Below are 13,246 nucleotides of genomic sequence, written 5' to 3'. Positions count from 1 at the left end.
GAAGACTTCCGAGCGCCGTACCAGATGGGAGGCATACAACCCATCGAAGAGGCCGATGAGATCCCGACGCAGGTTCTCGCCGAGAGTGTCGCTCAATGCATCACAAGCGCGCACGGATTGCTGGATACATTTCTATCGATGGATGTAGAAAGCTTGCGAGCTCTGCCGGTCTTCTCATTTGTCAGGATATCTTTCGCAGCGTTCGTCCTTGCGAAGCTTTCACTGTCAGCAGTACATCCACGCAGCCGGATTGGAAGAGTCATCGATCGGAACAGCCTCAGAGTGGAGGCCTTCATGGATCGCGCGATACTCCATGTCCGAAATGTTCTAGGCTCCAGGAAGAGCCGCGTGCCGAGCGTTTTTCTTGCTCTGCTATTCAAGCTCAGGCAATGGTGCCTCAATCCTACATTACTGATCAACGAGCCCGATCTTCGAGATCACGAACACATGCGAACAATTTCAAGCTCTTCGGAGAAATATGCACAGGAATTCGACAGTACTCGTGCGAAGGGTCGCACACTTATTACCCGTGTAGATGGACCACGCGTAACCGAGCATTTCAGCAGTAGCGAGAACTCGCCTCAGACTACCGCAGATGCGGTTGCTTCTAAACACAACAGCAACCTCAACAACGTCGCCCCGGGATCTAGTAGCAGTCCTCACAGCGCAATCGGGACATCGCCAGGCATGCAGGACAATGGCTCGCTACAATTCCAGACCAACAGCAATGGAGTCCACCCGGACCTGAATCTTTCACATAATGCCGCAGATGTGGCATCTAATGAGGACATATCCGACATGACAATGATGTCGACGAATCCGCTTGGTCCTATAGGCTTGGACCAAATGAACGAGGATATGCTTCAATCCCTTGGAGACATGGGCTTTCCAGAGGGTGGTCTCACTGGTCTTGGCGATTGGGCAAGTATGCCACTAGATCTATCCGCGTGGTCACAATTGGACATGATGGACTGGCAAGTTCCTCCAGCGGACGGCAACGGGATGTAATCACGGTCAGCCCACTGGAACGGCGAAATCCGAACATGGATATATCTCGCTTTACTACGTGTCTCCAAGCTTTAGAAGATTAGCCCTCTATGAGTACCGCATGGTACAATGGAGAGCCACGTGGTTGCTACGGAAATTGCTCGCATGCCTCATTGTTCACGAGTGAGCGGCATGCATTGCTTGAACACAACATCACGCACTGATGGCAATAGAGCCAGCACATCGCCTTCTTTACCATTCATCGCCGAGCCTTACCCTTACCCTTCGAGAGCTTCTTTTCCTGATGCTCTAGCCCAATGCCGTCCAAGACTTCAAGCTCCGTCACTGCGAAATCGAAAGGGTCGATTTCTGGTTCCTCGCCTAAGACCAACTGGGCCAGAAGTCGAGCTACACCTGGTGCAATAGTCGTACCAAAAGCACCGAAACCGTAAGCGAGCCAGACGCCTCGAGATTCATCACCCGTAGAAGCTCTGCTGGCCTTGCCAGTGCTGCCCACCAGCCAGCCAGGCACTTTGCCGATCACTGGACTTGACTCGTTTCCTGTGCTCACGATAGATACACCTTGCGAGGTATGTCTTCTGTCGGCGAGATGGATGCCAGGAAGGGAGAGCGTCTCTGCTGCGATGAACCGGAGAGGTGTTGAATTTCCAACACGTTCTCTGGTTGCATCGTCGTGGTCGAGAATATAATCCGGAATGGCGCTGTAGAGCCTTGATATCTCGATCATGCCTTGTCGAGCAGCGACCTGAGCTGGTCCCTGAAATCTCGCACCTTCTGGCAATTGCATGATCACTGCGGCTTTGTCGAACTTTGGGAGGCCAGCTCCTTTGATCTGAACCCATTGATAAAGCCGTGGGTTGTTCTCCAAAGCGAGCTGACGGTGAGGGGAAAGCGTAGCGAGGAGACTTGGGGTGAACGGGCCGGCTGCCAGCACCAGTCTCGAGCATTCGATGAGCTCGAAACGGCTCTTCGCAGTCATGCTGGATGTCACACGAAGTCCGGTGATGCCACCTGCCTTGTCTTGCTCCACGCCTACTGGCTGCGTGCTGAACAAGAATTTGACCTCGAAATGCGTGCAATGCGCGTAAAGCCAGGCGGCTAATTTCGAAGGATCAATTTGGCCCATGACCTGCTCATTTGGAGAGCACGAGAATCTGGCGTCCGAGCGGATCCACGAGACGGGCGGTTTGCCATCTTCGCTCTCGTCCATGGCCATGACAAAGTTCTTTTCGTTGAAGCCTGAGCTTTTGCAAAAGTTCTCGTCACCGAGAAGCTCTCCCCACAGGGGCAAAGATACTCCCAGTAGGGGCTGCCACCGCTCATCCGGGATCGTTGTGCTGATCAGGCCCGTACAGTGGCCTGAAGCCAACTTACAGGGTCCGCTGTTGATGTCGATTACAGTAATGTCGTGGATAGTGTTTGAAGTGTATGCTCTCTCAGCAAGCTCTAGCGCGATGAACATGCCCATCACTCCAGCTCCAACGATGATGGTGCTCGGTGCTGCGACAGAACGTTCTGCCGGTGGCTGCTTCTGTAATGAGATCTTGATCTTCTTCGTCGGTGGTGGTGGTGGTGGTGGTGGTGGTGGAAAGACGGATTCCTGGTCTGGTTCGGCATAGTTGGGCTTCTTTCTGTTTCGAACAGGCCGGTCTCTAACTGCCTGGGACAGCGATTCTTGCGCTTGCGCTTGCGAATTGTCCTGGAAGTCCTCCTCGGGTGGTGATCCAGATGTAGTGCTCTCTTCTTTCGCTGCCGTTCCGCGTTTACGCTTCTTCAATTTCTGAGACGCGTCTGGTAACGGCGGAGGAGGGATTTGTGCTTCCATGGCGGGATTGATCTTTCCAACGAACCCGCACCAGCAGCCTTGTTGCTATATAGATATCCCCTTGTTAGCCGAATGTGTACACCATTATAGCCGCAGCCTGTTCACCGTGAACGAGTGTGTACGTACGAGATGATCGTCGGCAACGGCTCGATGTGAAGGACTGCTTGAGCCTTCCCACTCTGTACACTCCGAGCATATGCGCTTCATGCAGTGCTGGCATTGCCAGCTGTAGTTACGGACTCTGGGACAGCCAGCATTCAGCAGCGCACAGGGTCTTGGCAAGATAGATATACTTACCGATCCCCGCAGACGGAACATTTGCATGTCTTGATTTTCGAGTCTTTCTGCCAGTCAAGGTTGACTGCATACCGCTTCGCAGTGTCAGCGGCCTTGTTGGAGTTTCTGGTGGCGTGCGGCATGGTGTCCAGGGATCGGACTGCGAAGACTGCAGTATCGACGGCGTCGGCACGAGTGTTGTCAGGGCACGCTCAAGTCCTCATATTGTATCGCAACCAGGCGGACTCGTGAATGCAGCAAACGCTTTTCGATCACATGGAACGGCGCGCGATCAGAGACTTCATCCAACACCAAGTTTTCTTGCATTCAATGGTCCTACTGTAAGACATGCGAGCGCCTGAGCATTGGCCTGCTGACTTTGCCGTGCACGCACTGCTACGGCATGGCCACAATGTCCCGTGCATCTGGTCTCTACTACTCTCTGCGTGCATGTGCTTTCTACTTGAACTATGCTGTATGCTCGATCTACCGGCAGGGACTACGTATAGATGATGGTGGAATCAAGCCTGACGATGATGGCCTGCCCATGCTCAAGGCCAAGAATATTCTAGCATGGGCAAACGAGCGGAAGCGGCTTCAGTGCTGACACTCTGTATGGACTTCAAGAGGCCAAGTCATGCAAGGGATCTCGTTAGGGGCCAGTCCACTTGCAGCCCATATCACGAGCAGGAGTCTGTCGCCCTCCAGGCCATCATCGATTGGGTGTAAGCATTGTTCTTGTATCTTGCCGAGCAGACCTGCACTCACATCTCAGATGGATGAATAAGAGCGTGTGAACGAAAGGATATACTGCCGTCTATTCCGTACACGAAACGTACTCTCTGCAAGCCGTAGCATAGCCCGGTCGCCGTGTGACTGGAGCAACCTATTTGGCCGAAATGAGAAATGAGCATGTTGTTGCCGATGAGTGAGTGAGTTCAATCGGCGAGGAATTCGCCCGTCCGACCGCCAGCTGCCGAGGCCGTTGGAGATGGAACTCTCCGCCCGACAACATCATCATGATTCTTGTACGGTACGAGATACGAGAACGAGCGTGCGTGCAGAAGGCCTGGCCTGGCGTTCCAGGCAGCCCTATTCCACCAGATGCAGTTGAGTTTCGCTTTGATTTCTGTCTGCAAATTCCAAGCTTCTTCCTGCCTCCAACACTTCCTATCTTTCCGTCATTGCCACAATGGCGCCCGTCAAGCAGCAGCTGTCGGTCGCAATCATCTCAACCATCCTGCTGCAAAGACTCGCCGCCTTTCCACTCAGCTATCCTGCCTCCATAGCGGCGCTCTTCTTCGCACAATGGGCTGCCTACACGCTATGCATGATCCTCGTGTATCCCCGATACTTCAGCAAGATCCGCCATCTCCCAGAAGCCCCGAACCCGCATTTTCTGCTGGGCCAGACAAGGCGCATCATGAAGGAGCCTTCGGGAATACCGATGCGAGACTGGGCACAAGATGTTCCCAATCATGGACTGATAAAATACAGCGTCTGGTTTCAGGAAAGAGTTTTGATCACCACCCCTGCTGCTCTTAGCGAAGTCCTCGTGACCAAGAATTAGTAAGTGAATGTGTTGAAGGGAGCAAGGCATAACTCGGCGCATCGATATCGACTTGGAACAGAAAGGCCTACTCGCGGCGTTGACCCTTGGCTTATTACGAGATCTACTTTCAAGAGACATGCTGACCCTCATTCCCTTCGCTTCTAGTGACTTTGTTAAGCCTTGGCACTTTAGACACGGTCTGGCACGCATTCTTGGAATTGGCATTCTCCTTGCAGAAGGCGAAGAACACAAGATCCAGAGGAAGAATCTGAGCCCTGCATTCAGCTTTAGACATGTCAAGAACATTTATCCAGTCTTCTGGAAAAAGAGTCAAGAGATGGCCAAGTCTCTATCTACTGCCTCTAAGGAATCAACGACAACAGCGGAGCACATTTCTGATACCGACAACATGGACGCCGAGAAAGCAGCGCAGCTACACGAACGTGGTGTCATAGATGTAGGCAATTGGGCGAGCCGTGCCACTCTAGACATTATCGGCCTCAGTGAGTGATGCCAACAATCTTACCGACCCTCCACATACTATCTGAGGTGTTTACTGACCAGACCGAATCGTTGGACATAGGTGGCATGGGGCGCGATTTCGATTCCCTTCACGATCCAGGGAACAAGCTGAACCAAACCTACAAATCCATCTTCAACCCAGGTCGCGCAGGTCGTCTTCTGCAAGTCCTTGGAATTTTCATCCCGTTTTGGATCATGCGGAGGCTGCCAATCAAACGCAACCAGGAACTGGACGCTGCAACATCATACATCAAGCAGACATGCCGCGACCTGATTGCAAAGAAACGAGAAGCCATGTCTGAGAAAGGCGCCGTGGGCGAAGTTGATATCTTGTCCGTAGCGCTAGAGTCAGGTGGATTCTCGGACGAAGATCTGGTGAATCAAATGATGACATTCCTCGTCGCTGGCCATGAAACCACAGCCACGGCAATGATCTGGGCCATCTACCTCTTATGCAAGGACAAGAAGATCCAAGACAAGCTTCGCGAAGATATCAGAAAGCAGATTCCCAATCTGGAAAGCGAAATCCAGGCAAGTGACATTGACGACTGTCACTACCTGCAAGCTGTTTGCTCCGAGGTCTTGAGACTGTGGGCGCCTGTGTCTTTGACGATGCGTGTCGCAGATAAGGACACCACCATCCAGGGCGAATTCATTCCCAAAGGCACAACAGTCATCCTTTGTCCCTGGGCCATCAATACCTCGAAGCATTTATGGGGCGAGGATGCTCTAGAATTCAAGCCAGAACGATGGTTGAACGCGGATGGCAAAGCGAACCAGAAAGGTGGAGCAGATTCAAACTATGCTTTTCTAAGTGAGTCCAGAGATACCTTCTCCTTCACCTTTCAACTTCCCACCAATCCGCTGACGCTGCTCAAGCTTTCCTGCATGGTCCTCGTTCATGTATCGGACAAAGATTTGCTGTGGCGGAATTCGCGTGCCTGCTTGCCGCGTGGGTTGGGAAATATGATACTTCATTCGAAGAGGGAAGTCCTTTGGCGAAGGGAGAGCTTGAAATCAAGGGAGGAATAACAGCAAAGCCAAAAGGAGGTTTATGGTGCACTTTGAAGGAGGTTCCTGGGTGGTGATGTGCCCTCCCTTGCACGTTGCAATTCAGCGTTTCATCAGATCGTACTGTACGTACATATATACACGTTCTTTTTCGAGAACCGAATGCTAGCGACCGCCGCCGCCCGAGTAGTAAATTTCAACCTTATATAGGCATAATTTACTTCTCCTATTTAATAATAAAATAGCAGTCGTAGGGCTCGGAGGCTCTCCTATAAGGTATAGATAATAGTACCGAAACTTTAAAAGAGGGTATTAAGTATAGAACAAGCAAAGGTATGTATTTAATATTACTAGCCCGAGTCGCCTTCTCTAGCGTTTCTTATTCCCTATATCTAATATTACTATATCGGCTACCTAAAACGCCTACTACGACAGCTAACGTCTAGCTACAGTACTATCCAGAACGATTACTCTACTCCTCTACCTCGTCGGGCTTATACTCGGATATAGTATAGTTTACGAATACTATAAGGGTACCGGTAGGGTAAGGACCTCGTCTTCGAAGTTCGAATAGAGCTATATACTATATCTCGCTCCGCGAACCCCCTACTAATTAACCTGTTCTTCCTAGTATAAGTGAGCATTTATAGGGTACTATTATACTTGGAATAACGGAGTACTGCTTTATTGCCGAGAACCGAGCGGGGACGGTAGAGACGAACTACGTTGCCCAAACACACGTCAATTATCGGGATAATTCGCTAGGCGGTGGACAGAAATCGGTCATCCTATGCGTTGCGCCGAAGGGGTAATTGCTGGTGTTCGGTTTTAGAGAGGGTCTGATGTTGCAGCATTATTCGCACTGTACACAGTTCCGCCTCAACGATGAACTACTGTATAATGAACTTTAGACACATCATCTTTACTACTAAGCGCGACTCGTCGTTCAAGGTTGCGCTTCAACGGGGTAGAAGTATCGGGGAATATAACGTCTCCGGACGTTTTATGGTTGGCGCAGAGGCGCTCAATGTCGGCGCTGAAGATGTTTCGCTAACTGTGCCCTGTGAAAGTGCATACATAGCAGCGGGCTACGCATTTGTGTGTTCAGCACTCAAAGCACCTGACGTTGATGCGAGTACTCCTCGTTGCCAGGTATCTTGCATTACTTGTTGTAGCTTTCCGGTGCCGCCTTAAACTTCTCGTTCTGAATGACCTGGAGATTTGTTTCAGCATTCACTGCAATACAAGAGATACTAGTCGAATGGCAATAGAGATCACTTACCTCTATCCAGTATCCGTCCGGGTCGAGTATGAATGCAACGTTCCTCATGCGACCATCTGTGAGTCTCTTCTTCCATGCCACACCTTGCTGTTCAAATCGCTTGCAGGCCTCGTCCAGATCATCGACAGACACGCAGATGTGTCCAAAACCTTGCGGGTCGCTGTTGCCGTCATGGTACACCTTGCCCTCTTGCTTCTCAGTGCCATAATTCCAAGTCAGCTCGAGGATTCCTTCGCGGTCTGCCACCGGATTCACACCATTTACAGATATGTCGTCATTTGGTGCATCTCCATAGCCGAGGAAGTACAGATTGAACTTAGCGTCTTTGTTCTCGGAACTTCGAAGGAACGTCATTCCCATCGTCTCCTGGTAGAACTTGAGTGAAGCATCCTTATCCTTGACGCGAATCATCGTGTGGTTCATGCGGTATGTTGCAGTATCCGTGGTGGTCATGTTCTCGGATTTCTCGACATCATTTTGCGCAATGAGCTCAACCCAGTAGTCATCTGGATCGAGAGCGAAGGCGATGTGGTGCATGCGACCGTCTTTCAGTCTCTTCTGAAACTTGTATCCTGCGTCTTCCAATCTCTTGCACGCCGCTTGGATGTTGTCTACACTGACACAAACATGTCCAAATCCCTTGCCGTGATCCTTGTTGCCGTTGCAAGGCTTGTAGTTGGGGTCATTTTCGGTTCCGTAGTTATGGGTCATCTCAATAAGGCCCTCACGATCAGTCCAGCTAAGAGGTAAGAACACAAGGTCAGCCATTGTCTCAGAAGTACCGCTTAGCCCGATTCCATCAAACGTACTGGTTATTGTGCGACACAGACTTCGGGGAGTCATATGCCATGAAGTAAAGATCGAACTTGTTGTCTGGAAACTCAAACTTGTTCACCTGCTTCATGCCCAAGTGCTCATAAAATTTGACGCTGGCCTTGGGGTCTTTCACCCGCAGCATCGTATGGTTGAACTTGTACTTGCTCGTGTCGGTCATCGTGGCGTATGTTCGTGGTAGGGCTGGTTTTAGCTGGCTGCTGAGGAGTTGTGATCTTCGAGCAGCAGAAAGCATTGAATGAAGTTCAGTGTAGTGCATGGACGAGCACAGCTTCACTTCAAATAAATTTGGCCATGACATCAATGGACTGCACCCCGCATTGATTCGCCCGTCCCTCAGCCCGAGCATCAGTAACGCCGAGCCGAGCCTGGATCTTTGGCATCACTGTTGAAGACTCGAAGAAACGTGAAACGGACGAATTAATGTGTACCATGTAAGCGTGGGCCAATTGCTGGCTGACATCAACTTGATTGAAGCCATGCTCCCGCCATCTTTATCTGTATGATAGAGGTAGGATTACAAGACCACGTGGGCCGCACTCGCGTTAACGACCCTGGTCGTCGTCAATTCATCATTCCTTTCTGCACGGTTGTTACCATAATCCAACCGGCGTCTGTGTGAACATGTTCTTATTCCAACGCCCAAACGCCGTCGCCTGAAGATCAACAAGTATCGTAAACGTACACGCCTTCTGAAAATGCCTCGTGGACACTGGTACGCTCCTAGTGATTTGAGTTACTGGAGCTAGCCAGCGGTGCTACGCCGGCACTTTCGCCTGGCTGCCGTTCTTTGCCCTTCCCGCTCGTCGAGCTAGCAACCCCGTCCTCATCATAGAGGCCGTGAGCTTCAATGTAGTCCACAACTGGCTCCGGCACCAAGTAGCGGATTGACATGTCGCGTCTCCGGAACAGTCGAATTTTGGTCGAGCTGATATCGTTTTGCACAAGCTGTTGGATGACCCAGATGTTGTCCTTCCAGCTCTGGAGCGTGGACAATGCTTCATCGATATCTGTCCCGCTTCGCTGTGCCTGCTGTCAGTATTCAAATGCCGGTCGACGATCATCCGCGCGACTCACCTCGACGATGAATGCACCGAAGTTGCGCAGGATGTAGTCAATGTCCTTGTCAGCCCATACACCAGGTGTGCTCATTGTCTGAATCAAGTCGGCGCCAGCAAGAAGTGCAATGCGACATTTCTTCTTTCCGACCGGGGTCTCCACGCCTCCGAGCACTTGGTTTATTTCATGATCGAAATGATCCAAGACCTTGGCCGTCTCCAAATACTCGCTGTGTAATGCCTCCCAGGGATCGACGCTGATCCAGCTGCTTTGCTGTACGGCAAGGGTACACATGTTGATACGGTGTTCCGCCTTGACAAGACCAGTCTTTTTGTAGGCGTCTCCTACACAGGACAGATAGGCGCCGACGACTTCGAATTGGGTGTTGAATCGAGCATAGTCGGCAGCCATCTCGAACATGCGCATGTGGAGGAAGGTGATGGGAGAGAAGGAGCCACAAGCGATGAGCACAAGTGGGGTCCGCTCAGGGTCTTGTATCCGCCGTCGCAAGCGGCTATGAGGAAACTCGTAGTTCTCAAGCGTCATGTTGCTTGCGTTGGCCATGAGGGGCGGCGGCGTCGGTGGAGTACAGTGGTCGTATTGCAGTAGGCCCCGAAGAGTCACAGAGCGAGAATGAGCGGCGCAAGAGGCTGGAAATGGTGGGGTGTTGAGTCGGCAATCCGATGTGCGATGGCGAGCGAGGGTGAGGGTGAGGGTGAGGGTGAGGGTGAGGGTGAGGCGCCGGCGGGCCAGAGAAATGGGCTGACGGAGGAATCGCAGCCTGACAGAGAGGACAGCCACGACTGAAGTCTAGAGGCTAGAGTGTAGGATGAATTACCAATCTCCAATAATCACCGACTGCGCGGGGTTACTTTTGGCCGATGTCGTTCAATCGAAGAGACAAGGACACGGCCGCCGAAGAGGCTGGAGTCGGGCACGTGCTCTCACTACCAAAAAAGGCTGGGCCTCTCAGCTGACTTCATCTCCCTTTCCGCAGCATGCGACGCGATGATATTTTGCACCACCCTGCGCATCATGCAGACATGGCCTTCTTCAGTGCTGCCTTCGCTTGACATCCAGGTGACACGGCGTAGAAAGGACAATTCCGCAAGTAGGTAGAGAAGCACTGAATCCCATTCTGCCATCGCAATCTCCTTCCTCGTCGAAATTCATCTGCATCTTGGCAGTACTCGCGCTCGACTCTGAAGGCAAGTCCGCTCCTTCCTAAATGCAGACTTCCGCCTTTCCCAATTCTGCCAGCAACAGAACCTTCCCCTTCGTCAACCATTCACCCTGCAACGCTAGCTCGCTACACAGCTCCAAGGAGATCGATGGTTGCCTGCTTCGTTCATTACCAAACACCATTCCTTCGCCAAGACCGCCGTCATGTTCATCACCGTCCTTATCGTATATTGTGCCATCCTGACTTCAGCAACCCAATACGCTATACAATCCAGCTTCTCCGGCCCTACTTTCCTTGACCAATTCGACTTCTGGTCCAGCTGGGACCCAACGTAAGTGCTCCTAGACTGCCCGATGGATCTGCATTGATAGAAACATAGTTATGGCTTTGTCCATTACGTTGACCGCGCAACCGCCGAGTCCCTGGCCATGGTCAACAGCACCGGCAATCTGGTCAGATTCGGCGCCGAATCTACACAAGTCCTTGATCCATTCGCCAACCTAGGCCGAAAGAGCATCAGGCTTACCTCGAAGCAGACGTGGACTCGCGGTCTCTTTATCCTCGACCTGGCTCACATGCCGAGCAGCACCTGTGGCATTTGGCCTGCGTTCTGGATGCTCGGCAACGGGCCTTTGCTCTGGCCTGTTTACGGGGAGCTGGACGTTATTGAATTCACCAATGATGCCACGTCAAACCTCATCGCCCTTCATACCGCGCCGAATTGTACCATTGCTGGATCTGGTCAGACCGGCACTCTGCTCACGAATGATTGTGGAGAGGATGAGGGCTACAAAGGCTGCAACATCTCTCCAACGCAGCCGAACTCCGTAGGCACCGGCTTCAATTCCAACGGCGGTGGTGTATATGCCGTGGAATGGACATCTGTAGCCATTCGGGTTTGGTTCTTTCCGCGCAACAATATTCCAGCTTCTGGTGAGTATTATCAGCCGTCTAAGATGGCTACTCTACTAAGTATCACAGTAACAGCGATCAACCCGGACACGTCGACCTGGGTAAGTTCCGAGACTTGAGATGCCCGACCTGGCCCCGAGATATACTCATCCACCCTAGGGTCTTCCAGCTGCGAATTATGAAGGCAGTTGCAACATCGACAGCTATTTCACAAATGCCTCCCTCGTGTAAGAAAGTGTTGGCCGACAGTCTAGAAACTTTACTGACCTCCCGCGTCCTACCTTCTAGATTCAATATCGACTTCTGCGGGACAGTGAGTGTTCCATGCATTTCTCAATGCTATTTCATCAAATTGACAATGCCTAGTGGGCCGGACCAACGTTTAACACCAACACCGGCTGCCCGGTCCTTAATGGTATGCAATATCAGGCATCGTAGACGTGGTAGCTGCAAATTGACACTCTCCAGCTACAAACCAGTGGAGTAGCTGCAACGCATTCGTTGCCACAAGCCCGCAAGCCTTCATTGATGCTTATTGGGAGGTGAACTATCTGAAGGTATTTCAGGCCACGGCTGGACCTACCGCGCCTGTATCGAGCTCCCTTTCCTCCGCCACTCCTGCAGAGAGCTCCACCTCCGTTTCTGCGAGCGGCGCCCAGGGACGATCTACGACAACAACCACGACAAGCTCCACCATGCCTCTTGCAGTCTCGACCTCCTCGCCCACGCCGATCAGCAGCTCGACGATGTCGGCTTCAGAAACGACCTCCTCTCCCGCAACACTAGCGTCAGGAGCGATTGTGACAACTGAGGTCGTGTTTACCACGGATATCGTGACCGTCACACAGTCGGACAATTTCCACAGCGAGGTCGAAACTAAGTCCCGATGGTAGTACAGGCCAAGGACGAAGTCAAGACTATACACAGCTGGCTTACGGGTACAAGGAGGACATCACGGGCTCTCATGCCCATCAAACGATCCTGCTAGACGCAATACACTACCAGGTGTGTTTGTGGCATTCCGGCAGTCAGTGTACCTGGAAGCTCGTTCATTCTAGAGTTGCAGACCTTAGGGGGCAATATGGACATTCTGTACGCGACACTGTTAGCTAATGGAACTAGAGAAGGCGCAGGGCCAATCTTCACTGTCGATGTATTGTGCTGGCGTCGTGGCCGAGACTGCCGTAAGATGGGTTGCTCCAGCAAGGCTTGGACGCATGTCCACCGCTCGTACTCGTGTTCTCGCGGATAGCACAGTATCTGGTGTGTGAGGACAGCAGTATGGAGCCGCGTGGTTCAGGAGTACACGATGTGAATGTGATGCTGAACCGTGTTGTCGGGAATCCGTCTGCGCTCGAGGGAAAGTCTAGCGAGGAGCCAAGACCGGGGAAATCACGGCGCTACAGTAGTTCTAGTCTCGCGCAGTCGACAGATCTACTGTAACAATGCGTGCAACGTGACAAGCATCAGAGAGATTGTTATCGCTTGAAACAGCTGATTTTATTAGCATGTGCAACAATGCAGGAACCCGCCGATCACCTAGCATGTGGGCATGTGGCAGATATGATATATCTGCGCAGTTCCAGTGTGGAGTGTCCAGGACGGCACATCTGTACAGTCTGTCTAAGCGAAACCAACTGGCGCCATACCAACGCGATCTGGCATACAATACGTTTTGCCAGCTTAGACCGACTGTAGCATGGAGGCTTCACTCCTTACGAGCCTTGCTGTCCTTCCTATTCACCCAATTTTCTTGTCATTCTTTTCTTTCATACAGTCCCA

The 13,246-nt window shown here is 51.8% G+C and overlaps 5 protein-coding genes across 5 annotated transcripts; 2 read left to right on the top strand and 3 right to left on the bottom strand.

Annotated features, from left to right (window-relative positions):
- Positions 1 to 1,246: 1,246 nt before the first annotated feature.
- Positions 1,247 to 3,252, bottom strand: MYCFIDRAFT_75885 (uncharacterized protein; the record flags this gene model as incomplete). The annotated part of the gene is made up of 3 exons (XM_007922223.1): positions 1,247 to 2,367; positions 2,960 to 3,012; positions 3,131 to 3,252. 3 exons carry the CDS (start codon positions 3,250 to 3,252, stop codon positions 1,247 to 1,249), a joined length of 1,296 nt encoding a protein of 431 aa, XP_007920414.1.
- Positions 3,253 to 4,301: 1,049 nt separating this feature from the next.
- Positions 4,302 to 6,271, top strand: MYCFIDRAFT_26105 (uncharacterized protein; the record flags this gene model as incomplete). Its single annotated transcript, XM_007921540.1, has 5 exons — positions 4,302 to 4,678; positions 4,827 to 4,990; positions 5,045 to 5,164; positions 5,245 to 5,997; positions 6,063 to 6,271. The coding sequence occupies 5 exons, from the start codon at positions 4,302 to 4,304 to the stop codon at positions 6,269 to 6,271; spliced, it is 1,623 nt and encodes a 540-aa protein (XP_007919731.1).
- A 723-nt stretch (positions 6,272 to 6,994) lies between these two features.
- MYCFIDRAFT_85942 (uncharacterized protein) lies at positions 6,995 to 8,533 on the bottom strand. The gene is made up of 3 exons (XM_007922445.1): positions 8,286 to 8,533; positions 7,477 to 8,215; positions 6,995 to 7,407 (listed from the first exon to the last, which is right to left on the bottom strand). Exons 1-3 carry the CDS (start codon positions 8,468 to 8,470, stop codon positions 7,357 to 7,359), a joined length of 975 nt encoding a protein of 324 aa, XP_007920636.1. The 5' UTR covers positions 8,471 to 8,533; the 3' UTR covers positions 6,995 to 7,356.
- Positions 8,534 to 8,739: 206 nt separating this feature from the next.
- MYCFIDRAFT_55067 (uncharacterized protein) lies at positions 8,740 to 9,915 on the bottom strand (the record flags this gene model as incomplete). The annotated part of the gene is made up of 2 exons (XM_007921932.1): positions 8,740 to 9,333; positions 9,388 to 9,915. The coding sequence occupies 2 exons, from the start codon at positions 9,913 to 9,915 to the stop codon at positions 9,034 to 9,036; spliced, it is 828 nt and encodes a 275-aa protein (XP_007920123.1). The 3' UTR covers positions 8,740 to 9,033.
- Positions 9,916 to 10,929: 1,014 nt separating this feature from the next.
- Positions 10,930 to 12,033, top strand: MYCFIDRAFT_100111 (glycoside hydrolase family 16 protein; the record flags this gene model as incomplete). Its single annotated transcript, XM_007923062.1, has 6 exons — positions 10,930 to 11,485; positions 11,534 to 11,565; positions 11,624 to 11,691; positions 11,753 to 11,777; positions 11,831 to 11,879; positions 11,933 to 12,033. Coding segments are annotated over 6 exons (831 nt in total), but the record flags the coding sequence as incomplete, so codon positions are not given.
- Positions 12,034 to 13,246: the final 1,213 nt, after the last annotated feature.

Source organism: Pseudocercospora fijiensis (genome assembly GCF_000340215.1).
Source record: "Pseudocercospora fijiensis CIRAD86 unplaced genomic scaffold MYCFIscaffold_1, whole genome shotgun sequence".
NCBI lineage: Eukaryota > Fungi > Ascomycota > Dothideomycetes > Mycosphaerellales > Mycosphaerellaceae > Pseudocercospora > Pseudocercospora fijiensis.
The sequence above is the reverse complement of the archived record's forward strand: the minus strand, read 5'-3'. Positions and strand labels throughout refer to the sequence as shown.

What these genes read in the sequence shown, in the direction of transcription:
- MYCFIDRAFT_85942 (XM_007922445.1), bottom strand. Translation starts at nt 8,470, where the DNA reads ATGACCGACACGAGCAAGTACAAGTTCAACCATACGATGCTGCGGGTG. An exon ending in TCTGTGTCGCACAATAACCA is followed by an intron (nt 8,216 to 8,285) that starts GTACGTTTGATG and finishes CTTACCTCTTAG; the next exon opens with CTGGACTGATCGTGAGGGCC. An exon ending in CGGACGGATACTGGATAGAG is followed by an intron (nt 7,408 to 7,476) that starts GTAAGTGATCTC and finishes ACAAATCTCCAG; the next exon opens with GTCATTCAGAACGAGAAGTT.